The 26,681-nt window shown below is 44.2% G+C and overlaps 2 protein-coding genes across 2 annotated transcripts in view; one reads left to right on the top strand and one right to left on the bottom strand.

Annotated features, from left to right (window-relative positions):
* Positions 1 to 26,681, bottom strand: part of Elovl5 (ELOVL fatty acid elongase 5) — a 72,367-nt gene that overhangs the window by 27,976 nt on the left and 17,710 nt on the right. The gene's annotated exons all lie outside the window — the stretch shown is intronic.
* Positions 15,423 to 26,681, top strand: part of LOC118587615 (translation initiation factor IF-2-like) — a 29,061-nt gene continuing 17,802 nt past the window's right edge. The window contains exon 1 of the mRNA XM_036193628.1: positions 15,423 to 15,596. Within this exon, the coding sequence (XP_036049521.1) occupies positions 15,423 to 15,596 (174 nt within the window). The remainder of the gene's footprint in view (positions 15,597 to 26,681) is intronic.

Genomic DNA, 26,681 nt, shown 5'->3' with positions numbered 1-26,681 from the left:
ATCCCTGGTCCCTGTCCACTAAACAGTATCACTGAGTCTCCACTTCTTCTGATAACCTTCAAAACCATTTCTAAGTATTGACAAACTGCTAGGGAAAGGTGGGGGTGTGGGACGGGTAATAGTTCAGAAGAGGAACTTGAAAGAACAAGAGATTATCTAAATAAAGTCAAGACTTTTGAACAAAAACACTAAATATCGCCTGCTGTGTCCAACTGTGTGCAAACAGGGTTGATCATTTAGAAGCATCACCCAGATATGCCCAGAAGGAATCAAACCAAACCCAGGTCTTAAAGACAGCAGATGCTAGAATGCACCTCCATGATAGCTGTGTGCACACATTCAGTGCTATGCTGTAGGAATAAAATTCAACTAACAGCTTCTAACATTAGGAATAGTTCCCAGAGAGACACGGGGGTACAGTACAAGAATCGTTCTCTTTGCTTGTTAGTTAAGAGGCTTTACAGAAGGCTGCAGGATTTGGTTTCCTAAGCAGAGGCCAAAGGAAAGCTGGAAACAAGAGTGAAGAAAGGCTTTAAATGGTACAATGCTAACTGGTTGTGTGTGCTGGGGAGTTGGGGAGTGGACAGGGCAAGAGAGCCATTAGTGGACTGGGAAAAAAAATAAGTTCCAGGAACTGCTCTGAACGACCCATTATTCCAAGGACAACAGCCTAGGACAGAGTTCAGTTTGAGAATCTAGGCTAATGTGGCCTGAGAAAAGCAGCTTGATTAAACATAAGGTCAAATTCCAGCCCAAGGGTACTGAATTTGGCAGTGGGCTACCAAAAAGACTCGTGTTTTTAGTATTTGGAGACACTGATGTCAGCACTGGAATGGATAATCTGTCTAACCTGTGAGGCCTGCAGGAGCTGGCATGCACTGGGCCTCCCTTCAAAGCACACCCAGGAGGAGACTGCCTGAGTGCCACATCTGTTCTGAGGACACCTTTCTTCTCAACTGCATGACCCTCCCCTTAGATCTGCAGAACTTTCCCACCAAACTTAGGAACACAGTGAAAAAGCAGCCAGACAGTCTTTGAAAGAACAGACATGGGAAATGGTCAACACAACATTTTGCTGGTCCTGTGATGATGGGAAGTGGGGAGGTAGGCCTGTGACACAGGCCCTGATTATGGGGGAGGGGAGGGGACCCATGACTCCCATATGGGTGTGTCCGTATGCTCTTCAGAGCTGAGGCTGTTTCTTCTTAGAAGGTACAAAGACAGACATCACCAAAGGCACCAAATGCCATACTTCTGTCCACAACTCACTGATCCACGCCATTTGTGTTTTTCATTTACATCTACACTTACTGTCTACACCAGGTGCTAGGCATGAAGGCCTTAAACCCCTAAGAGCTACAGTAGTTTAGACAACAGAACTCAAGGCGGGGGAGAAAGAAATAATTTGAACAAACAGCAATCTAAATGGTTTTAATGACCTGCAATCAACTGCAGTCTGAAAATACTAAAGTGAAAATAGAAAAATAATTCCTGGTTTTTTACTGTAAAACACTCTGAGGAAAGAGGAGCAACTCACACCATCCTGTCTGGAGCACAAACTGCTTGTCCAGGGCATCCCCAACAACTACATGCTACCAATGGGGCAAGCCCTCGGTCACATCTATTTATCAGAGTGGCTGTTCACTGGTGCTGGCCTGTATTTATTTATGGACCTAGAGAACACTGGTGCTGGCAATTTGGAGATGTCAAAACATGCTCTTTAAGGTGCATGCTTCAAATGAGAAGGTCAAAGTCTGTTACAATGTGGGTGGGAGGGTGGGAGGAAGGAGAGAGGGGGAGGGGAGGGAGGGAGGGAGGGAGGGAGGGAGAGAGAGAGAGAGAGAGAGAGAGAGAGAGAGAGAGAGAGAGAGAGAGAATATAATATGTATAGGGTTTCATACAGTCTCTGGCTTCTGGCATTCAGTGGAAGTCTTGAAGTAGACCCAGATGCGTAAGGGGAACAACTGTATTAATACAGATATATACATGAAATGTGATATACTTTCACAAGAAGACTAAAGCAGGGAAAAGGGACGGAATGAACCTCAGAACAGGATTTATTTTCAAAAACAGCGTTAGGGAGGGCTGCCCTGAGAAGCTGGCACCAACAGGCGGCCTTAATGTAAGAGCCAGTGTCCATCAAGAGAAAGGCACTATGCTCACTACAGAGGAGCACAATGGCCCAGCGGTTCAACAGTGGGTAGTCACGTGGCACACCTTGCAGATGGCATACTAGGAAAAGTAGAGAGGTGCCGATCCTTAGCTGCTCACACCACCTCTGTCCCCACGCTGGCTGCAGGCCATCTGCTGGCACGGTGCCCTGTCCTGTTTCCTCTCCCTCACTGAGCCTCATCTGCTATGCCATGAGCAGTAGAAAAGGTCCTCACTGCCAGGCTCACTGGCCCACTGCTGATGGCCTGTGGGCGATACCCTTGTATAGGCACAGGACTTGGAAGGACCCTCGACACTTTGCCTAGTTGTTGCCATGACCCAATTTGCAACGATGTCCAACCATGTTGCCAGGTCTGCAGCCTGCCCATCTGCTGGGGTTTCCAGCTTCCAAGCTGTGTGGCCCAGTGACATGACTTCTCAACTGTGCTGGACCAAGTGGGAACGCGGCTGCTCTGTACCACTGTGCTAGCAGGGACCAAGCCAGGCGCTGGGACCCGCTAAAGGAGGAGCTTTGATCCTCTGTGTAGCAAACAGAAGGCCTTTCATTGATCTGCCAGGCTCCCCACAAATCGACAAGAGGGACATGACAAGAATGGATTACTATCCCCAGAAACAACACCCCGCTGACACCAAACCAAAGTCACAGCCTCTTGAGAGTCTCTCTGCCAGATGGCCTCATGGAAACTGCAGGCCATAGCTAGGTATACCAGAATCCATTTTAAAATTCCAACCATAACAGTACCCCAAAGCTATTCAGGACACATAAAACACATGGACAAAGAAAGAAAAAGTGAGGGAGGGATGATAAGTTAGAACAGACCTCAGGGAATCTTTTCTGCCAGTAACAGACAAAAAAGGCCTAAGTTGGCCTCAAACTGGAGATTTTCCTGCCTCAGTCTCCCAAGTGCTAAGAGAACAGGTGTGCACCTACCACCCACCAGGTGCTGGCGAAGAATTCCTTTTTTTATATGTACATTTCGCAGTAGACACTCTCAACTGAATCATTTCTCACTACAAAATTCTGGAATACTTTTGGTAATCATGAGACTATGTTGTGTCACATCTTAAATATCACACTATAGAAAACTGACGGAGGCCGGCACTCCCTGTATGTAAAGGGGCAGCTGAAAGAGAGCGTGAGAGAAGAGTTCAGCACACCATCTAAATCACTTTCGGCAAGGAGGGGCTTAGAGTTCAGAATCCTCAGGCCTGAATTCAAAGAAAGATCAGAGGCACCCCGGCATGAAATACTGTAAACTTGGAACCCAAGAGGGCACACCACATTCCCTAAGAGAATCCCAGCTCTGCTGGTGTGGAAAACTCACCCTCCATCTATCTCATTAGCTCCCTTCGAATGTAGTGTAAGCCCAGGTGAATTATCTAGCAGAGTTACCAGAAAGCATGTTCAAAAACTGAAAAATTACTCCAACAGGTTTTACAGCACACCAGTCCCCTCTGCCTGCTTTCCACTGGGCTCCCAGGAAGGACAGCAGAAGTGTGGCCGAGGGGCTGAGATGGTTACAGCAGCAAATCTGAACTGTGTGAGCTCTCCTGGGAAGAGTCTCTGTGTGGGAGAACAAGACAGGAACCAGGCAAGGGAAGGAAGGGCTGGGGTCGAGGCAATCTGCCTGGACAGGTGAGGCTTAATATAACTACATCCAAGAGTTGGAATACAAACCACAGCAAAGACAGTTAATGCCCTAAACCCACAACCAGGCCACCTGCTGACCCACCCATGTCAGGGACATTCTGAAAACCTGGCTGCAAAAGGTAATAATACTGCCAGGCGACAGTCTCCTTTTCTGTGAAATCAGGCCAGTCAAATTCCTCTTGGCTTAAAATATATTATGGAAGTTTAGCTGTCTACTACGTAACCTCATCATATTGTGTTTTATTTTTTTTTTGAACTGTCAAAGTTCACCTACAAACAGCCAACTAAGCTGAGCTAACAAACCTATGACCTGAGAGGTAGCAGGCTGGTACCTAACAGCCTTCACTCTGGCTCATCCATCCCTTTTAATGGTCAACTTTGGGTCAGCAGACATGGAACACTCTTCATGTTAGCTGCACACACACACACACACACACACACACACACACACACACACGCACACACACACGCACACACACGCAGAGCCATAGCCACAACACATGATCTCCCTGAATTTTAGAGGTGTTCTATACTGACAACATTAGCTCCCAGAGAGAGCAAGCAGCAATTTTTTTTTCTTTTAAAGAAATGTTAAAACACAGCCTCAGGGCATGGTTGGTGCTCTGTGAGTTCCCAGCCAGCCTACTCTACATAGTAAGGCCCTGTCTCAAAAAAAAAACAAAAACAGAAATGTTAACTACACAAGTCTCCAAGGGGAAAAACACTCAAGTACTAACAAGCTTTAGGGCATGAGTATAACCTAATAACAAAATCCCTCAAAAATTCTGGTATTTAAATAATAAAGTTGGGTTAAATCTTGGCTACAAAAAAACTGACCTGCCATGTTAGCTCTGTGCCTCCTCCAACTGCATGTCACCATTCCCACATATACAAAGCTACATTCTTTGTCTACTCTAGAAATCCCACATGCTCTCCCCTCACTCAAAGACCCTAACCCTCGTTACCACCCTGGTGACGTCCTTTTTTCTGCCAAACATGAAGAAAACCAGCACAGCCCACTCAGGGTCTCAGATCAGTAACTATAAGAGGAAGGCATGGATGTGTTCTTCAAATTGGGGTCATAGACCAGGCCATTATTAAGAAAGGAAAGCCTCCCTACTGTTAGGACATAATGGACAATTTGGGGACAAAAGCGTTTAAAATGCTGCTACAATCAGTATTCCTTTGCACTAAAATAAGATGAGATGTTTCAAATGGGAAGCCTCCATCTCCAATTTTTGTTGCTGCAGGTTAGTACTTTTTTTTTTTTTTAAAGGAGTTATTTTAGGGGCTGAGGCACACTGCATTGACAGAGCATGTGGCTAGCATACATGAAGCCCTGAAGTACTTGATCCCCAGGACTCATGAACACACCATCACATAGAAAGGAAGGCGTAGGGGTACTTACTATTCTAAACTCAGCTAGAGGGCACTTTTCTAAACTAATAGTTACTCCACTGGCTTTGCTTTTTGTTGTGGTCTGTGGTAGTAGTAGTTTGGGTTTTTTTGTTTGTTTGTTTTGAGACAACGTCTCACTATGTAGCCCAAACTGGCCTCAAATCTCATGATCCTCCTGCCTCAGCCTGAAAGCCCTGGAAGTACAGGGGTTTACCACATGTCCTGTTGTTCTGTTCCTAGAGAAACCATCGGCAACCCTCCTTCCTACTCTGCTTTCTTCTCACTTCCAACCCTTTCTCTTTCCTCCAAGCCTCATTAGGCATCCTCTCTAGCTTCCCGGAGCTCTGCAGCCTGGACCCCTCATTCAGCACTCAGCACTATCTACACAGAACCTGCTGATTTCACGTTAGGTCTTAGGAAACACAGCGCTGTACTACCTTAGATTAATTCATTCGTTCTTCCAATTTGTTCTGAGCAAGACAGTCCACAAGTATGACACCAGAGGTGGAAAGATACACTTGGTATTATGAAGGAAAGGAGGAAGAAGACCCACCCACAACAGCTTCCTAAAATCCTAGTTACAGAGGCGTTTTCCCAGCGAGCCCTTCCTCAATGCTCTGCTAGTGATGTGCTCAGCAAAGCATTCTGTAAGATATGAAACAACTTTAACAATACAAACAGGCACTCAGGCATGCACACCCCTTTCAAAATCAAAAGGACTTATTTTCCACTCAGGACAGAGATGTGCTTTTCTGGGCCTTAAAAGCAATCTATAAATAGCCTAAGAAACTCAGACACAAGAAAACCAGCAAGCTGGGCAGTGGTGGTGCACACCTTTAATCCCAGTACTCGGGAGGCAGAGGCAGGCGGATCTCTCTGAGTTTAAGGATCAGCTTGTTGGAGAAGGCCAATATGCTTCAATATAAACACAATGTTTATATGATATCCAAACCCTAATTCTATGTCGAATGGCAGCCTTGAATGCATGGGACAAAGCTGAGGAACCAGGAAAGAAAACTGAGTCATTTACAAAGGTTATACAGGGCCCAAAAGAATCATTCACAGATTTATTACAAAGACTGACTTCAGCAGTAAAGAGAATGGTCCCGAATTCAGAAGCTAGCAAGATAATAATTGAATCTTTGGCTTTTGAGAATGTGAATGCAGCATGCAAGAGAATAATCAGGCCGTTAAAGGCAAGATCTGCACCCTTGGAAGATTGGATTAGAGACACTTTTAATGTTGAGGCTCATGACCATGATGATATGTGGATAGGAGAAGCAATTTCAAGAGGTTTGAGGAATGTCAGATGTTTTGGATGTGGAAAGCAAGGACATTTGAAAAGGGACTGTGAACAGGGCATTCCTAGAAACAATGTTTCTTCAAGGAACAATGGCAACAGAATGCCCCTTCCTTCTGGAGTATGCAGAAGGTGTGGTAAGGGAAGAAGCCACTGGACCAATGAATGTAGATCAACAAGGGACAAGCAAGGTAATACTTTGCCTTGGTCGGGAAACTCCCAGTGGGGCCTCAGGCAGGCCCCTACAGTGAATCCAGTTCAGACCTTTCCTGCAGTTGTAGAGGAAACCCCTACTCAGAGCAATTAAATAACCAAATGCCGATTGGAATAAACCAGGATACTCAGGGTAATGGAACAACTGAGACAGAGAGAACAGAAAATTCAGGAGAAACCATAAAAATTTTTTTTGGTAAATTTCTATAAATGAACAAAGACCAAAATTAACAATAAAAATAAACGGTGTTTTGTTGTCTGGTCTGGTAGACACAGGTGCTGACGTTACCATAATTGCACCAGAATTTTGGCATCCAACTTGGCCTCTTCAGGAGGTAAACGTTCAACTCTTAGGAATTGGAACATTATCACAAGTGAAACAGAGTGCAAGATGGCTCGAATGTATAGGTCCAGAAGGACAGAGATGAAAATTAAAACCATGTGTGGCTAACATAGCCATGAACCTGTGGGGTCGAGACCTGTTACAGCAATGGAATACTCAGATTAACATCCCTCCAACCTCAGAAACAAATCATAAACTAATGGTAACAGACCTTAGAGCAATTAACAAATTAATTCAGCCAATAGGCTCTCTACAACCTGGTCTACAGACTGAGATCCAGGACAGGCTCCAAAGCTACATAGAGAAACCCTGTCTCGCCCCCCCTTGCCCCCCCCCAAAAAAAAGAAAGAAAAAAGAAAACCAGCAGTCTGAAAGAGAAAGTAAAATAGTCCTAGAATTCAATTCTAAGTGAATTCTTAACACTGTGTATGTATGTTCAAGCCAGTTCTTCTCCTCTCTCACAACAGGGATTTTAGCCTTCAAGTTCTCTAGCATGAACTCCACATACCAAATTATTTAGCAAAAACTCAGAGTTGGTTCATTGCTACAGAAATTTCCCCTTATTTTAACAGTACCAACTTCATTTCCATTTTAAACCTAAGAACTGGTGACGACTTCTGGCTTCATCAAAACACACTCTGTCACTTGGAATAAGACAATATCAGATGCATAGAATTCTCCTTGCTGGTAGGTGAACACCAGACTGCTGCAGACTCAGAACTTATTCTCACAATAACTAATTAACACCCACAGAGCTACAGTGCAGCAATGAAACCCACTCATCAGTGTGGGAATCTGGCCACCCCCAGGACTGGTTATGCTTCTAGGCTTCCTTGTTGCCTTTCATGCTACCAGGTTTTGAAATGGAGTTGACTCAAGCTAACGTATTTCTTGAGTTGTTGTATGCAAAGCAGTGTAGTGCTTTATTAGCAAAAGGACAGAGGCAGACGGGACTCCGCCCTTCTTAACACAAAAGCAATGTGCTGGCCAATCAGGACTGAACAGTAGTGGTGACGAACAAACACTCTGCTGCAAACCAGCCAGGGTTCAAGTGCCTGCCTCTCAGGCAGAGTGACATAGGAAAGGTTACTTAATTGTTTAGTGTCTTAGTTCTTTGTAAAACAAGGCTAATTATACCTTTGTATGACCCAGTGAGTCAACACAGGCAAAAGGCTTAAACTAGCATGTGTCACACTGTGCTGCAAAAATGTGCATTCTCCCCCCCATTGTTAGAAAGACTCAACATTGATCAACTGTACACTGGTGTTTATGAACTTGGCCTGAAACTGGAACTCCCTAAGAGGTCATGGGCAGTGAAATGTGCTTAACCTCAGGGCTCTGCTCTTCTCCATCACAGCTGGCATCACAAGCAATGATGACACTTGAATCATGGGACTGGCAAGAATCTCTTGGTGGATTTCTCTGGAACGCTGAGGGGACACTGGTCATGAATTTCTCTGTGAAGAATGCAGATCAGGTTCCATCTCATCCTTAGCACAGAGCATATGTAAGTCTGTGTCTGACCTGCCTCTTACTCCTCACAACCAGCAAATGGTAAGTGCATAATGAATTTCTTAGTTTTCTATACAGATGGTCCCTAATTCACTATTTTAACTAAATTAATTTTCATTAGTTCAATTCCCGAATTAAACTCTGGGTGGGTTTGCTTTTGTATGTTTGTGTACCTGGTATGAGTTCATGTGCATGTGCAGAAGGCTGGTGTCAGAGGGTATCAGAGCTAGGGCTGCAGGCAGCTGTAAGCCACCTGAGGTGCTAGGGACTAAACCCTGGGCCTCTTCAGAAACAGTAAGTGCCTTTCACCAGAGCCATCTCTCCGGCCAAGAGGACTCCAGTTCTTTGACATGGTGATAGTGTGGAAACAATCCTCAAAAGAAACTGTGTTTTCAAGTTTGACCTTTTCCTGGTCTGGTACCAGGCAGTGTGACATTCTCTCCCTTTGATGCTGGGAAACAGCAGTTGAGCCACGACTACCAATTTGCCATGCGTGCATACAGGAAAATGCGAGTGGACTCGGTCGGCTGCTAAGTTGCTATGGATTTATCTGGACATCACTGTCCCAAATCAAGAAGCATTTTACCTAGGGAGGTGCTGAGCTGCCAATGGTCATGCACTCAAGACACTGAACCTGACTGGGTCTTTTGCTCCACAGCCTACCACCCTTAGAACACCCAAACAACCTTCCAAAGGAGCACCTTCTTGAATGTGCTAAGGTGATGATAATAGTTATCAACGTTGCTTGAATACAGACCTCTAAGAGAATATACAGAATTAATGTAATTTGAAATGACACCACATTATAACACACACATAAACACACCCCCAACAGCTGTGTTCCCCTAAGATGGGTGGTAATAGAGGCCTCAGAAACCTCTGCACAGTGCAGTCTTGGATAGGAGAGAAAGAGGCTATGATCCTCCCTTGGCATCTTTTTCAAATTCCACCATCATTCCCATTGTATTTCAATCAGTGATAAAACGGTGTTTTATCTGTAAAATGTGATTATTACTTAAAATAAAATCATCTGTTCATCTGTCCACAGTTCCACTTAGGCCTAAGCTCTTCAAGAGGGAAACCTGGAATTCACTGTGGTGGTTTAAATGACAATGGTCACGTAGGCCCATAGGGAGTGGCACTAAGGGGAGGTGTGGCCTTGTGGGAGGAAGTGTGTCACTGGGGCAGCCTTTGAGGGCTCAGATGCTCACGCCAGGGCCACTGTGGCATTCTCTTCCTGCTGCCTGCAGATCCAGATGTAGAACTCTCAGCTACCTCTCTAGCACCATGTCTGCCTGCATGCCACCATGCTTCCCGCCATGACGATGATGGACTAAACCTCTGAAGTATAAGCCTCACTTATTTTCCTTTATTCTTGTATAATATTAGAGGGACCAGCCTTAATATTACACTTCCCAGGGGCTCAGGAACGAAAACTACTAACGGCGAGGACTATTTTTGGGAAACAGAATCTCAGCATACCAAGCTCTATAATCTACCTGCTTTAATTCCTCTGGGATAACATCCTATTTACACAGCTTCAGTTCTGTTCTCGTACCTAGCTCCTTTCTTGCCTGATTTCTCTCTATATTTATCTACCTAAGTCTCCCAGGAATCCAGTTATAAACCCTCGCGATAGCAAGCCCCTGGTTGAGCAAGGTCACTAGGCTCGAATTCTACAGGGTCATAAGGCAGGTAAGAATTTTCTCAGGCAGTGACCACCAGGCTTTCTTTTACAATCCAAACTGGGAATGGTAAGAGAGGAGGTCACCTGAGTGCTAATGACCGGTTAGTATATCAAAAGGGGGATCTATGTGCTCAGTCCACATTCCTAGAAGTGGTTAGGTAAGAAGTTAGGGGTCTATTAGTAAGGCTGTATAAGAAAGGAGGGTCTCACCCTAAACTGCAAAAGAAATAAAGCTATCGCCTGACCTAGGAGACAGGTGTCGATTCGTATGGCCTTGGATGCTTGATAGGCATTTTAGATAAATACACTGTTAGGAGTTCTTGGAAGCACACAAAAAATCATTTTAGGAACCAGCTAATATATATACAAAAGCTAAAATATCACCAAGACCCCTTAAGCCATGGCTTGACCTTTGGAGAAGTCCTTGACTTTTCCAAGTAGTAGCTTTTGTGATAGTAGCTGAATTCATTATGTTTTCCTGCGGCTACAGTACTTTATAAGAGTTGCCATGGTCACCACTGGGCAGTGGTGGCGCATGCCTGTAATCTCAGCACTTGGGAGGCAGAGGCAGGCGGATCTCTGTGAGTTTGAGGCCAGCCTGGGCTACAGAGTAAGTAAGTTCCAGGACAGGCTTCAAAGCTACAGAGAAACCCTGTCTCAAAAAAAAAAAAAAAAAAGTTGCCATAGTCATGGTGTCTCTTCACAGCAATAAAACCCGCAATAATAAGACATTCATATCTGTATCTTTATAGAGAACCTGGATGTGCATGTGACTGCCCATGTAAGCCCAGACAAGTAAAGAAATGAATATGCCCTCGTGACTTCCCAGTTCCCTAGCAATAGCTTTTCAAATGTGGCTGCACCTCAGTCACCCAGAAGCTGGAACCTATCCCTAGAAGTTCAGGGTCCTTCTTCTGGAGGCTGAGAAATCTCTGAGTGGCTGAGGAGCGGTCTGCTCTGGTAACTGGTTCATGAATGAATAGGCTTCTGAACTCTTAACAAAATCCCCTACAGTTACAGCTGTTGCCGCCTAGGCACCCACGCTGCATCCGTATATTGTATTACATAGACAAAGCCTCATCTCAAGGACAAGCTGTCTTTTCTTCCAACAGATTCTGGCCCCATTCCTTGTTTGCTGTAATTTTACCAGCTAAGAGGAAGGAGGACCACTTCTATTCAAACCACCTCTCCAAGTGAAACAAAACCCTACCAACGGAGAGATTACTTCTTATGTGTGCTAATACCGCCCCGCCTCACACGACATCGACCGGCATGCATTGTAGAGCCCCGCTATCTATCCTGCAAAGTCCCCAAGCTGATATGAAGTTCCATGAGAAGCCCTCCTAGTTGTGAGCTCTTTAAGCCACAAAGAGAGTCTGAATTATTTTTTAAAAAGAAAACGTTCAATCTTTAAAGAAGTTTCCATGCCATTCTGATTCATAACAACAGCAAATCTTTTCTTTTTAAAGGGGGGGGGGGGGATACAAGTTGGTTTTTTTTTCCCTTCTTTCACAGAAGCCCAGAAGCAGTCAACTGGGTTCACAGGTGACTTTTAACATAAGCAGTCACTGTGGTGGTCACACCAAGGGGGACGGCAAAGCAGGGTTGCTGTAACAGCCCTCTCTCTTTGAAAAGGTCCATGTAACAGACACCATGATAATCTATACTAAAGGCGGACAAAGACAGGTACTGGCAAAGACATGGGATATTTGTCCGGGATCTGTTGTGCAGTTTGCTGTAGTTTGGTCGAGACAGGGTCTCTCACTATGCAGCCCTGGCTGGCCTGGAACTCACTACATAGACCAGGCTGCTTCAAACTTTCAGAGACCCACCTGCCTCTGCCAGGCTCAGATAACTAATGTTAACTGACAGTGATACTATGTAACGGTTTATGTGTTATGGAAAACAGTTCAGCAAGTTCTCAAAATGAGAAAGAATTTCATGTTGCCCAGCAATTCTAGATATTCACCCAAGAGAATGAGAACTTATGAGACAGATTATTTCCAACAGCCCCAAAGTTAAACAACTCAAGAGTCTATCAATTAACCAATAAATCAGCAAAATGTGATGTGACAAGATGGAACAGAAAGGCATGAAATATGTTACTCGGTACAACACACAAAAAGCTATCTATTCCTTGGTTCCATTACGTTCAATGTGGGGAACGGGCAAATGACTAGAGAGACACAAAGTACAAACATGGCTGCCAGTGGCGGTGGGTGGGGAGGAGTGCCTACTGGTGGTGTGTGTGTGTGTGTGTGTGTGTGTGTGTGTGTGTGTGTGTGTGTGAGAGAGAGAGAGAGAGAGAGAGAGAGAGAGAGAGAGAGAGAGAGAGAGAGAGAGAGAGAGAGAGAATTTTTTTCAGGACATTACATGCTCCAAAATCATATGCAGTCAAATAATTTTTTAAAAAAGTTTTAAAGGAGGTACTTAAATGCTTTTAACTATTTTTGGTATTTATGTAAACTTCTAGAAATCAGTACTAAAGAAATGCGTATTACAATTTCTCTAGAGACCATCATCTAGGTAATATTTAGAACTGCAGAAATATTGAGAGAAGAGCCGACTATTAAAATTCTATCTGGAAATTACAAACTATAAAAACTATTGTAAAGATCCACAACTACATACTACTGTTGCCAAAATGAACTTATTGAACATTGGGAGAAATAAAACTTATGTTCCCATAAATACATGCAAAGCAGCTTTATCATGGTAAGTCAAACTCAAGTAACTATGATGTTCTTTATGGGTAGACAGTTAAACAGCAATATGTCCTGTCCTTAGTATTAACAAACAAACAAAAACCACCACCACCACCACCAAAAACAACAACAACAACAACAACAAAATATCAGGCATGGGATACTTCCCATGAGTTGTTAGTCTGGGTGGCCCCAAACAATGCAAGCAAGCCATTATCAGTGTCACTCTTGGGTGCCCCAAAGACTGTAAGATATTGCTGAAGACACAAGACACTTTGATTGCAGGACATTAGAGACGTCAAGCTGGAATTGATCTAAAACTCTGTCCCCTGCTGGCTAGTTTTCATGATACCAGAAGATGCTGTGGACCACTGGAGGAAACATCGATTTTTTTTTTTTTTTTAATCCAGCAGTAAACCTTGAACAGGGTACTAAACCAGCCTGGCAAGGTATTCCTACTGGAAAACAGTGCATCAAAGTTATGGAGGCAAACAACCCCTTTCCGATTCAATTTGAGGCCTGCTCCAAAAGAGGGAAATCTGGTCCAAAGCCTATGGCTTGGGGAGGGTAATTAAGGCCCTGAGAGGGAAGAATCTGGTTCTGTTGTTCTGCTAAATGGACATGTTTTCGAACTGACTCCTAAATTAATGATGTTTATATCCATTGATAAGTGCTGCTTTCTACCTTGGCCAGAGAAGTTTCTTTCTGCAGTTAATGCGGCAACTGGCTAAGCTGTGGATAATAAATGACTTTGAGTGCTCAGCCCTAAACAGGGAGGGAAAGAATGTAAAAGCCGAAGGATGGAGAAGGATGCTGTGAATGCTATCTTCTGGACATGGCACAGACATGGCATGAACAGTACTCATGAATTCACTGAAGCTACAGTTACATGCTCAAGACTTGCCAAGGGTCAAGTCAACATCAGCAGTCAACGTTCCAGCACAGAGCACTAACTGGACTTGCTGGGTTATAAGGGGGCGGGGGTGGGGGGGATAAGAGAGGACCTGAAGGTGGGGAGGGGACATGCTGGGAGACATCCAGGGGTAGTAGGAGAGGAGGCTTGGGGGGAGAAAGAATCAAGATATATTGTATTCATGTACAAAACTGTCCAAGGAGAAAAGACATTTTTTAAAAAGCCTATTGATATACCAATGTAAACCCAGTCAAAGAAGTCCACTTACATAAAATTCTGTAATGGCCTAATTGCAGGGCTGGCGAAGAGCCTAGTGTCTGCCAAGGGTGATGTGGAGGGAAAGATGTGGCAATCAGAGTAAACTTGCACTGATGGCACCATCCCATGCCAGACTGCGCCAAGGTCAATGTCGGCAGGGTGTTTTCCCTGAGGAACCAGGGAACCGGTGGTCAGAGTCCAGGTACTCTCTTTTATTTGTTTTAAATTAAAATATAATTTGATCATTTCCCCTTTTCCCTTCATCCTCTGCCATGTACCTCTGCCCCTAGCTCCTAGAAGAAAAACTAACCAACAAGCAAGGCTAAGCATTTATCAGAAACAAAACAAGACGAAACACCCACATCCTCAATCTACTCTACATGGCGATGACTTCAGGTGTAACTCAAAGTAAAAAGGGTACGTGTTGGAAAAGGAAGAGGGGTCCTCTGAACTTTGTCCCAGAGTTTATACCTCACCAAACACTGGCGTTTCCACTGCTCCATGGTAGTCTCTCCTAGCTTCATTTACCACTCACCTACGCAGACCACAGGGATGGGGAGCTAGCATCCATCAGCCTTGGTTGCTTCCCTTCAGGGAGCCCTGCTTTGCACACAGGCTACTTTTCAAAGAGCAGGGACGTCATGGGACAAGTCAAGCCTCCCTGAATAAAATGTCAGCTTTGAGATTCAGAGGCACACTGTGGACTGAACGACTTCAGTCATAACGACAAATGCAAAACCTCATCCTACAGGAGTGTAGATGGGCAAAGACACTGGGATAAATCTGTGACAGCTCCAGGACTTCCTTTAACATAAGTGCAAGCCAGGAGTTTGTCACGTCCTCTATCAAGTGGGACACCCTTCCCTCACCTCAGCCCCTCCCTCTACCGCGAAGTGAACGGAGGATCTCACACAGTGTTCTACTGCGGAGTTATAGTCTCAGTGGCCCCCCTTTTAAACAAAAATCCTCTCAGTTTTATATTGTCATATCCTAGGTGTTTCTGATAATAAAACATAAAAGTTTGTTGCATTATTAAAAAATAACTTTTTTGATTATCTGTTTAATTTCTTATCAACTCCACTAAAAATGGCAAGAATAAAGTATTTTAACTTGCATAGTGCCACACAACTTTAATCCCAGCACTCAGGGGAAGTGGAGGCAGGTGGTGCGTTCCAAGCCAACCTTAGGCTATCTAGAGACCCTGTCTCAGAAAAAAAGAGGAAAAAAAAAAAAAAAACAAACAGAAAAGAAAAGAAAAGAGCAATTTTCCATGCGGAGGGACTCCTGTCACTATGAGACTCAACATCCTGCTGCCACCAGGCTCTGTGAGGAAGAGCTACTCAATGGGCCAACCCCGCTGCAGACTGCGAAGGCTTCCGAAGGCTTCCGAAGGCTTCTGAAGGCGCCTCTGGAAGAAACTCCATCTAGATCCAATCTCTTTCAGGCAAGGTTTTCCTGTGTCTCAGGTGCACCGGTGCTTAAGTCCTGACAAGTATATAGTTGGAAAGCTAACATTAGGCCACAAGATCGCATCCGAGTGACCTACTAAAGCTTTCCTAAGTCCCAGCAATATGAGCCGCTGTTCTGTAATGGGTCCCCTACAAGCAGCGACATTCATTCTGAGCTATCAGAAAAACCACTTTATTGTAACAAAGGAAAGCCAGCGACGACATTAGCGTGAAGTCCATTAAGGATTAACTAACAGGTCCCCACAGGAAAATAAAGGAGATGTAAACGGAGGAGACCCCATCTGTGTATGGAAGTTGTAAATAGCCTTTCCTAGAGAAGTCAATTGGGTAAATTTTAATAAAAGAAACTGTAAAATGCTCTCAAAACCTGCCTTTCCTCGGCATCAGATTTCTTCAGGAGTCCAGCACAAGATGGTGATCGAAAGTGCACAGGACTCCTTATTATCCACACTCAGTACAAATTCACAAAGCCCAACACAAGACAGACAGATGGACGATGGACATACACTGCAAGCTAAAACTGAATACCTACCTGGCAGGTAACAGAAATAAAATGGTGCATACATAGCCTAGTTGATTTGGAAAAGCTAGCACATATTTCCTTGTGCACAAAAAGCTTAAAAGTTGAAACTGCTCGGCAATAGCGTGTTGAAAAGAGCCTGCATTTCCATTTCTATCATACACACACGAGCCATCGAATGCATTCCAACCAACTGGGCAAAGGCTGTAGCCGTCCTGGCCAGTGTAACAAACACTCAAGACGAACGGGCTCATTAACCCATTTCTTTCTCATACTTCCAGAGGCTAGAACGTCCAGACCTTTTTCTTTGTTGTTGTTGTTCTGGTTTGGTGAGACAGGGTCTCACTATGTAACTCTGGCTGGCCTGGAACTCACTATGTAGACCAAGCTGGACTTGAACCCACAGAGATCTCTCTGCCTCTGCCTCTGGAGTGCTGGGATTAAAGGTGTGCTTGACCACACCCAGTTCTTTTCTTTTTTTAAAGATTTCTTTTAGGGGATGTAGCTCAGTGGTAGAGTGCTTGCCTAGCAAGCACAAGGCCCTGGGTTTGATCCTTAGCTCAAAAAAAAAAAAAAAAAAAAAAAAAAAAAGATTTATTTTAAATTATATGTATGCCTATGTGTAGGTAAATATACATGGGTACAGTGCCCATTGAGGCCAGAGGCATTAGATCACCTGGAGTTGGCGTTCCAGAGAATTGTGAAACACTTGGTATGGGCTATAGGAATTGAACCCAGGTTTCCTATAAGAGTAGCAAGAGCTCTTAAACAACTGAGCCACACACACCCCAATTTTTTATTTTTTTAATATACACACTCTCGTTATGTAAAGGTGTATCACAGATATTCACTTGTCATCCGGCTTTTGAAAATGTGGACTGTTGTCTTCAAAAAAATCTTCAAATGGGGGAGGTGCTATGAAGCAGTCAATTTGGTCTGTGAGAGAGGATCATAAATCCATGTTTTAAAAATTCAAACTTTTCATGTATTTAAGAGAGTACTACTCTTCTGGTTGATTTCCTAACTGTGTACATAGAACTCTGCAGAAGAGAGGCCCTGGTGATCAGCAGCTGAGCCAGCCAAATTCTGTTTATGCTATTAGTTATCAGAGGGACTAAAGCAGTGTAAAACAGCTTGATTTTTCCAATCCCTGTGCAGGTGCTGATGAACAGTTGGGAAAATATTTTGACTTGATCACTGAGAAATTTTATACCCACACCAGCGGACACACCCTGAAGTGTCGTCTACCTGCCACACAGAGAATAAGGCTTGGGATACAACACCTTCGATTTAGAATTCTCTAACTTCTACCTGGGTCATAATGGCCTTATGGTGACAAGCAGCCCTCTGTCTGAGAATTGTCTCACTGGAGGAAACTGTCTGGCAAGTAGGGAGAAGTTGTTCTGGGTTTAATAGGATGAGGTGGATGAACTCGGGCCTAATTTGTCCTAACATCAAACAAATTCTGCATCATTATAGTCTGTAATGCCTCACTAATGAGGTAAGAAGATTTCATTATGAAGCCTGAATGCTTTTCCTTTGACAACTCTGGCTTCAGGATGGGACCATTAGTTACAGAAGCACACCAATGACAACAATCCCAATAGTAACCACCACTGTGCACTTAGGACTAAGAACCATACCATGCAAACTGTTCAATTTAATCTTCCCAATAGTCCTCAAAGGGTAATTTTCTTATTTACAGAAGTGGAGACACACATTAGAAACTACAGAGCCTGTACCAGGTGGAAAACAGATCCAACTCTGGCTGCCCAGGCTTTTAACTGCCACTAAAATTAGAACAGGTGTAATCTAGTCTGCCAGGAAAACAGGAGCAACCTGTAGACACCTACCACAAACTAAAGGATCCAAGTCATAAAGTTTGTGAGGAGTGCTTTATATACAGGGGAACCTAACACCAAGACAACGATTCTGCAAGATGTCAGAGAACCAGCAGTCGGTGACAAGCTCAGGTGCACACACTCTCTCCTTCACTTTAAGTTTCCATTCTAATTAAGCATCAGATTGACTTTGGTACCTTGGAGGCAGCAAGAGTCAGGACCTACCAATTCTTGGGCAGTAGGCCTGCTTCAAAATGGTGGGCAAGTACATACATACAGTAATGATTTGACTTTAGCAAGGCTTTGCTGACAAGTTTCAAGGAAGTTCTTTCTCATTTGTCTTGGAGGATACTATAAGAATGTCCACTGTGCTCAGCATGCAAGACTGAGAACAGGATGAGCCACGAGCCTCTCCCATATTCCTTTAATATACTTTATAAAGGGACTGGAAAGATGCCTCACTGGTTGAGCACTGACTGCTCTTGGAGAAAGGACTTGGGTCCCATTCCCAGTAGCCACCCATATGGTGGCTCACAACCATTCATAACTATAGGCACTGGGGAACCAACACCCTCTTCTGGCTTTTGTGGGCACTGTGTACACATGGTGCACTGCTGTGGAATAATTCTCTTGCACACTGTAAAGATTTGTCACTTGAAATGGTTTAATAAAATGCTGATTGGCCACAGAGGAAGTATAAGCGGAGTGACCAAACTAAGGGTGATGGGAAGAAGGGTGGAGTCAGAGTCACCAGCCAGACACAGAGGGAGAAGGAATGTGCCATGCCAATAAAGGTACCATCATGGGGCAAGCATAAATAGAAATATGGGTTAATTCAAGTGTAAGAGTTAGCTAGTAATAAGCCTGAGCTATTGACCAACCATTTATAAGTAATATTCAATCTCTAAGTTGGTTATTTGGGACTGGGCAGTCAGGACAGGAAGTGTCCATTTACAGTGCACAGATACAAATGCATGCAAAACACCCATACACACAAAATAAAAATAAAGTGTGGCATGAAGCACATAAAATTCGATTATAAAATTATCTATGGGGACTAATTATATAGCTATATATTTAAGATGTACATCTAAAACATGTATCAAATGCTTAATGGCAATCAAAAAGGCCTATAACAAGGAGTCAGAGGTAATTATCTAGCCCTAGATTAAGAGAAAAAGTAGAGGAACAGGTTACAGTAAGTTTTTGTTGTTGTTGTTGTTTTCCAGAGCTGAGGACTGAACCCAGGACCTTCTACCACTGTGCTAAATCCCCAACCACATGTAAGTTTTAAATGCTGTGTATATTGCTCTGTATAAATAAAATGCTGATTGGCCAGTAGCCATGCAGGAAGTATAGGCGGGACAAGCAGAAGAGAATTCTGGGAAGTGGAAGGCTGAGGCACAGAGACGCCGCCAGACGCCGCCATGAAAAGCAAGATGTAAGGTACCAGTAAGCCACAAGCCATGTGCAACTTATAGACTAATATATATGGGTTAATTTAAGAGATTAAAAACTAGATAACAAGAAGCCTGCTGCGGCCATACAGTTTGTAAGCAATATAAGTCTCTGTGTGTTTACTTGGTTGGGTCTAAGCAGCTGCAGGACTGGCGGGTGAGAGAGATTTGTCCTGACCCTGGGCCAGGAAGGACTGGAGAAAACTCCAGCTGCATTAAAGAACTTTCAAAATAACATTTCTATATTTATTGGTGTTGTGTGTGTATACATCAGCTGGTTATCAACTTCCACTATGTGGGTCCTGGTGATTGAACTTTGGGCCACTAGGCTTGAGGCAGGCACCCTCACCCACTGACCCATCTCACCAGCCCACTGTAAGTTTTTTAAATGTGTGTTTTTATCTCCCAAGCTGGTTGCAAATAAGAAAAGTTAGCTTGCAGAACTTTCAGTGAAATGTGCAACCAACAGAAAGGCCAGTGGAGACAGTGTTTACATGAGCCCCCACCTTGGTTCAGTGGTTAACTTAGGGCCAAGGACTACTCGGGGCACTGATAATCCTGGCCCCACATAGACTAAAGCAAGGTAGAAATGCACAATATTAAACATTATTATCACTGGTTTCTGCGGCATGGCCTCACACTCAAGCCTACTTTCTAACTAATGAGGATGTCCTATTGACTGCTAAATTTTTCCAAGAAAATGCGAACATATCCTCCAAAATGCCACCTGCCAATCACATGACTTACTCACTAACTTCAAGTGTCCAAGTCTACAAGTGTCTGTTTAGTTGGGCATGGTAGTTCAGACCTTTAATCTCAGCACTTGGAGACACAGGCAGGTGGATCTCTGAAAGTTCTAGTCAGCCACATAGTGAGTTCCAGGTCAGTAAGGGATACATAGTTGAGACCCTGTCTTGGGGGGCAGGGGAGGAGTCCTCACGTCTATTGCAGAAAATGATGAAGCTGGAGTGCTATCTGGGTATTTTTCAAATACCAACTATTCAAATGTGCTGTTCTAGATAGAATGACCTAGGCAAGCTCTCAATGTCTTGCTCTGATACAGCAGGGACATGTATCAGAAGATCAGCAGTAAGAACTGTCCAGGCACCCAGCAAGACACAGAACAAGAGGGTAAAGGGCTGCTGTGTGGAGGCAGGCAGCCAGGCCTGAGGCACTGTGGGGATTCAGCAAAGCTTCCCCTGCCACTTGAGATGCTGGCAGGTGAGAGCAGGCAGAAACAGTTCCCATGGAATGGAGGTGGGTGCAGGCTGCTGTGTTCAAGGGAGAAATGCACTGTGGTAGGGCCCGTGACATTTCACATTCTGTCTCAACCTTATAACTACTGTGTGTGGTGAATCTGCTTCACCAGAAAGCCAAATCAGCGATGACTAAATCAGCACATTAAAACATGTGGACATGCTTAAATATTTGTTTAGTGAATTAATTCCAAGAAGACCATAACTAGTGGTATCCAGCCAAGGAAGAACTTTACAAAACAGAAGAGCCTTAAGATAATGCTGGAGGGTAGCTAAAACATTGGGCATGGGAAGAGCCACAGAGGCGTGAGAGAAAAAGCAAATGGAGGACTCGGGGCATTGGTAATTCAACCATGTCTGGGCCTGTTATCTCCCAAGAACTTTGTAAAACCCAAGTCTTCCCACCTGCATCCCCATCACACCAGACAGAGCCATTTTCTTTTCTTTTTCTTTCTTTCTTCTTCTTTTTTTTAAACTATGTTGCCCCTGCTGCCCTGGAACTTTCTATGTACAACAGGTTGGCCTTTACCTTCCTAGCGGTGAGATTAAAGGCTTGTGTGACCGGCATGTCCAACTGCTTTCACATGAACTCTAAGGCGGCTTCAGACATTTTTTTTTTATTATTATTATTATTATTATTATTATTATTATTATTATTCCTCTTTGAGAATGGCTTGCTATGTACCCAGACTGGCACTGAATTCCCAATCATTGTGCCCCGCATCCTGTGTGCTGGGATGATAAGCACGTACCACTATATACCCACTGTGTCTACTCTTGCTCTCTCCTGTCCATCAACATATTGTACCAGTGTGTTGTTTTTCAACTATCCACCCAGACTAATAGGACTGCTCCTGCCTAGAGCCTTTTGTTCCTCCTGATCTGTGGACAGTGAGTGAGTCTGGACCTCTCCTTTGGCTTAGAGGCTCCTCTAAGCTCTGGCTAACACCAGCTTCCCAGCCTTCTGTCCCCGAAGCTTTGAGCAGGAGCATCTCCTTTTCACCAACTGTGCACCCTCACCTGCGGCAGATTCTAGAAGCTTTGACAAGTCTTCCAGGCTCCCTGCTTCACTCTCATCTACACTCATGGGCCAAGAATGTGGACCACACTGTACACTCTCCTGGGGAATCCTCCCAAAAGTTCCAGCCAGGGTTAGATCCCACTGTCTAATCATACTTTAGACACAATCTAGTGAGCATCAAGACAAAGGCTGTGGCCATCACCTGACCCACCACAAGCACACAAAGGATGCTCACTGCAATCCTATGGGATGAATGGTAAGCTGCACAGTAACACTAGCAAGCAGACTGGGAACACAACAGGCTTGGTCAGTTGGCCAAAGGCACCAGCAACTACGGCTGACTCAGTTTTCCTTGCCTTCATCAGGAGGCAGAAAATAACTCAAGTGCTTCTAACTGATTGAGAAGCCCTCCAAGCAGGGGGATTGTGCTGTCACCCAAGCTGTCACCTTGCTGCTTTTAAACCTGGGAGTGCCTATCTGTGTACTGCAGCAGACAGTTGGGGTGCTCCCCATGGTGCACATCAGAAGAGAACACCCCGGTTTAGGTGAGCTTATGGTTCCACAGGTATTCTAACTCAGGATCCCACTATCCATCCTGAAACTGGATACTTCTCTCTCTTTAAACACAAATTCCTAGCCAGCCCTTCCCCTCCTGGGCCCTCCCAAGGATTCAATCTGCTTTAGGGAATTTTTTGGCCCCACCCATACAGCTTTGCTTTTCTAGTCAGGCTGGAGCCTAGCTAGCCATTCCAGGAATACACTTGACACCACACCCCATGGAGCCTTACTCCGGGGGGGGGGGGGGGGGGGGGGGGGGGGGGAATACTAACAAGCAGAGCCATACTTCTGCCAAACTCAGTGTCCATATGAATAGCACTCCATCTACAAACATCACCGTCACACAACAGAGTGGATGAGCCACGGAAACACTGTGCACTGCAGGAAGGCATCAGCAGGCAAGTCTGCAGAAATGGAGGCAAGTGAGGTGGCGGGATGGTGAAGAGAGGGGAAGAGCGGCGGCACAGGCTCTCCTTTGGGAAAAAGGGATGTTCTGCAACAAGACAGTGTCTGTGGAACACGGAGGATAACATCTAACCCCTGTTTTAAAGTTTATAAAACTTTAAAACCTTTAATTGTTTACTATGTAAATTTCAGCAGAAATTCACAGGTTTAAAAAATTCACTCTTCCCCACTCAGTGTCTATTTTAAGACAACCTTTTTTTAAAATCTGCAAGACATAATAACTGCACACTTACAAGGTGCAGTGTGACATTCTGCACACATAAACATGTGATGATGATCATGGTAACTATATGCATCATCTAGGACGCGCCACTTCTTCACACTAGGAACACCCAAAATCTCTAGTAGCTACTTTTATATATGTCATTGTAGTCAACCACGGTTGTTCGGTGCTGAAGAACGGAACAAGATATTCCTCCTACCCAACTGCGCCTGTGAACATTCTCTCCGTGTCTTTCTCCCCCTCCCCTTCCAGGCCCTTGATAACCTAACTAGCGCACTCTCCTATGAGATCAACATTTTAGCTTCCTGCCGACCTGAGAACATGTAGCAATTCTCTTTCTGTGCTTGATTTATTCCTCTTAGCATAATGTTCTCTGGTTTTATTCACATTACAAAGAGGCTAAACTGTAGTGCATTGTGTGTATAGATCTTCTTTCCTTTAGTCATTACTCAGCTGATGGACAGCTGGATTATTTCCACTTCCTGGTGCAGCACAAACTCCCAAGCACAGGCTCTCTTCAGCATACTGATCTCCTTCCTCTGCACATCATCAGCGTGGCACTGGTGGCCTGTTTCACAGTCTTTGCATCCCTCTACTTCTGTCTAGATTCTTTCCCTTTTAAGAACGTATTCTCTCCAAAAGCTAGGTTGACCCTGCCCAACCTTAACAATCGCCCCCTAAACTGTTTGCCCTCCAAAGCTCATTCTCCAGTTCATAATCAGACTTGCTTTTAATTTCCTGTCTCTCCAGTTCCATTCTCATCAAGAAAGCAAACCAGACAGTACAACAACCTGCTACGGTACATCTGAGGGGAATAGATGAGTGGACAGGGTGAGCCTTCGCGAAACCGAGGTCAGTGGTGAGACAAGGAAACATCAGAAAGAGTTGCTGGTAGGGACAATCAGGCAAACTGAAGAAAACACTTCATGAAAGACTGTCCCAAGTACAGAGAACTCGAGCATTCAACCACAAAAGCCAGATTTCTCATTTTTAAAAAGTGGGAATATTCACTTCAGCACATGCGCTACAATTGGCTGAAACAAAGATCAGCTAGGTAGGCCCTTGTGCAAAGACAACACCTATTTGTAAAATAGCCCTTATTTTTATTAATCCTCTTTTCAAAAAGCAGGCAAGCAATCTGACCAGACATTTCTCAAAAGAAATATTAGAAAAAAAAACACTTGGTGTCACCAGGGCAACTGAGAAATCACCCCTGCCAATCAGAATGGCTGTGACTAAAAAGATAAAAGTAAACACTAGTGGGGAGCGTGAAAGGGATCACTAATACACTCTTGATAGGGATGTGGATAACGCTGTCACTGAGAGAAAACAGCAAGGAAGAAGTTCCGCAAAAATTAAACTCACAACTACCAACTGAGCCAGCAAGGCCACCCCTGGGCATACCTCCAAAGGTAATGAGATAATCAAGCCAAGGGGCTGAGAAGTTGGCTGGCCACTGAGCATTTACACTCTGCATGTAGGATGGCTGAGGCTACATCCTCAGCAAGACAGACAGACAGACAGACAGACAGACCACACACACACACACACACACACACACACACACACACACACAATTACAGAAGCCAGTAAATCCAAGAGCTATCTGCACATACATGCTTACAAGAACACAACCCACAAGAGCTAAGATGTAGAATCAATTGGATTTGATGCACAGATTTCGGTAGATAGATAAATGGATGAAAATAAAATGGTTCACGTACACAATGGGGTATTGCCATGCCACAAACAAGGAAAGAAATCTAGTCATCTGTGGCAATATGGGTTAAGAAGGGACCCATAAACAGTTCAGGCACAACAAGAAGACGAGTATCTGGTGTTTTCATGTGTGGGATTTCAAATGTTAACCCCACAGAAAAAGAAAGTTAGGAGGGTGGGGCATGGGAAGTGGATGAACTCCTAAGATGCACTGTTGACATGAGCCTGGCCATGTCAAGGAGGCCAATGCCTCCCACTGTGGGAATGGCAAGGCCGTCTGCTGGTCCTACTATGGATATTGACAGCGTGTACAGAAAGTATCAAAGCACAACTTCCTTCTACAAAGTGAGTACAGCCTGAGACTGCTCCCCTCCAGAGACCGGCTGAGTTTCAGGGCTGCTGCTGGTCGGCATCAGAATTCATGTCCTACCCGATCGCAGCTTTTATGGATTCGTGTGTCTGTCATTTCTTTATTCCCTACTTTCATTCCCTGGTGCTCCCATCAGGTCAACCCCAAAGCCCTTCAGGTAGCAGCAGGGGGAAGAGTAGATGGAAACAGACTGGATACTGGGTACCAAAGTACAGTCAGGTGGGGAGAACAGCTTCTAGTGTTCTGCAGCACAGCAGGATGGCTATAACTTACAACAATTTATATATATATTAAAGTAACTAGAAGAGTTTGGAGGTCCTCAATAACATCTGTTTATATTTGTATGCGTATATCAAATGCCTACAGTACACTTTTTAAATATGTATAATAATTGTTAATTAAAACTTAAGAAAAAAATAAACACACACTCTTTGGTTACGTAAATCCATTAAATTAAATTAAAACAACAAAAACCAGGCTTGGCTGGTATAGGGTTCCTGAGGAGAAGTGTTATGTAGCAGTTTCCTTGATGTTGAAACATTCCCTCCTACAGGGAAGTTCAAGACAGGAAATAACTCAAAACCACTCCAGGAAGTCCCTGAAACTGACAGGATTCACTAGATTCCTCCCTCCTCAAGAGTATAAAAAGTAATCACTCTCAGGAGCCAAGCTCCAAGGGAGACTTTAAGACATGCCCAACCACTTGGAAGTAGATGAGATCAGTGAGTTGCCTGAAAGGGCTCAGACCAACTGAGCCACCTGGGAAGGACATTCTCCAACCTGCTGATCTACCTGCAGGCTGAATGTGCTCCAGGTTCCCAGCTTTGTGAGCTGTCACCCATGCTGGGGTAGGCTTTGGTGATGCAGCTGTCTTTGAGTCATTTCTGCTCCTGTAAGTGACCTCAGTAAAACTCACTGGTTCAGCAAATTGGACTTGGATGGTAACTGCACTTTGATCTGTCCAGATCTCCCCAACATACATGTGTGTGTGTGTTTCTGTGCACACACTTCATAACATTTCCCTAGGAAGTCTGTCACACAACATGGAGGCAGGCAGATCTGTCTCAAAAATAAAACAAACAAAACTCACTAAAAATAAAAGTGAAAATTCATTCAGTTCCTCAGTTACATCAGTTACTTTTCAAGTCTTGGTGGCAACATGTAGCTGGTGACTACTAGACTGGACAGTGCAAAGATAACCAACAGAAGCTGGTAACTGCCAACAGTAACTCCCTGCACTGGAGCCTGACTCAGCACAGAACCAGGCAGACTCACAACGACAACTGGGATCCAGAGACCACACATTGTAAACAAATAAATACCCTGTAACTCAGGGAATAAGCGTTAAATAGTCACACAAAGCAAAATCAAGGGGACATGACGCAGCGGTTTTGTATTACAACAAAGGCATTCTCCAACATCAACGGGGAAAGACGCCAAACCTAATAAAAATGACATGTATTTTTAAGTGATGGTCAGCCAACTTTAAGGTCCAAAGATTCTAAAGCAAAGCTATTCCATGGGAAGGGATAACTAAAAAAATACAAGTAAAATGAATATTTTTTTAAAAAGCAACCTATTACTGCTACAATGACTTTAATCTTTTTGCTGTTTAGACAGGGTCTCTCTT

The sequence above is a fragment of the Onychomys torridus genome, chromosome 7 (genome assembly GCF_903995425.1).
Source record: "Onychomys torridus chromosome 7, mOncTor1.1, whole genome shotgun sequence".
In the NCBI taxonomy this organism is placed as follows: Eukaryota; Metazoa; Chordata; class Mammalia; order Rodentia; family Cricetidae; genus Onychomys; species Onychomys torridus.
The sequence above is the reverse complement of the archived record's forward strand: the minus strand, read 5'-3'. Positions and strand labels throughout refer to the sequence as shown.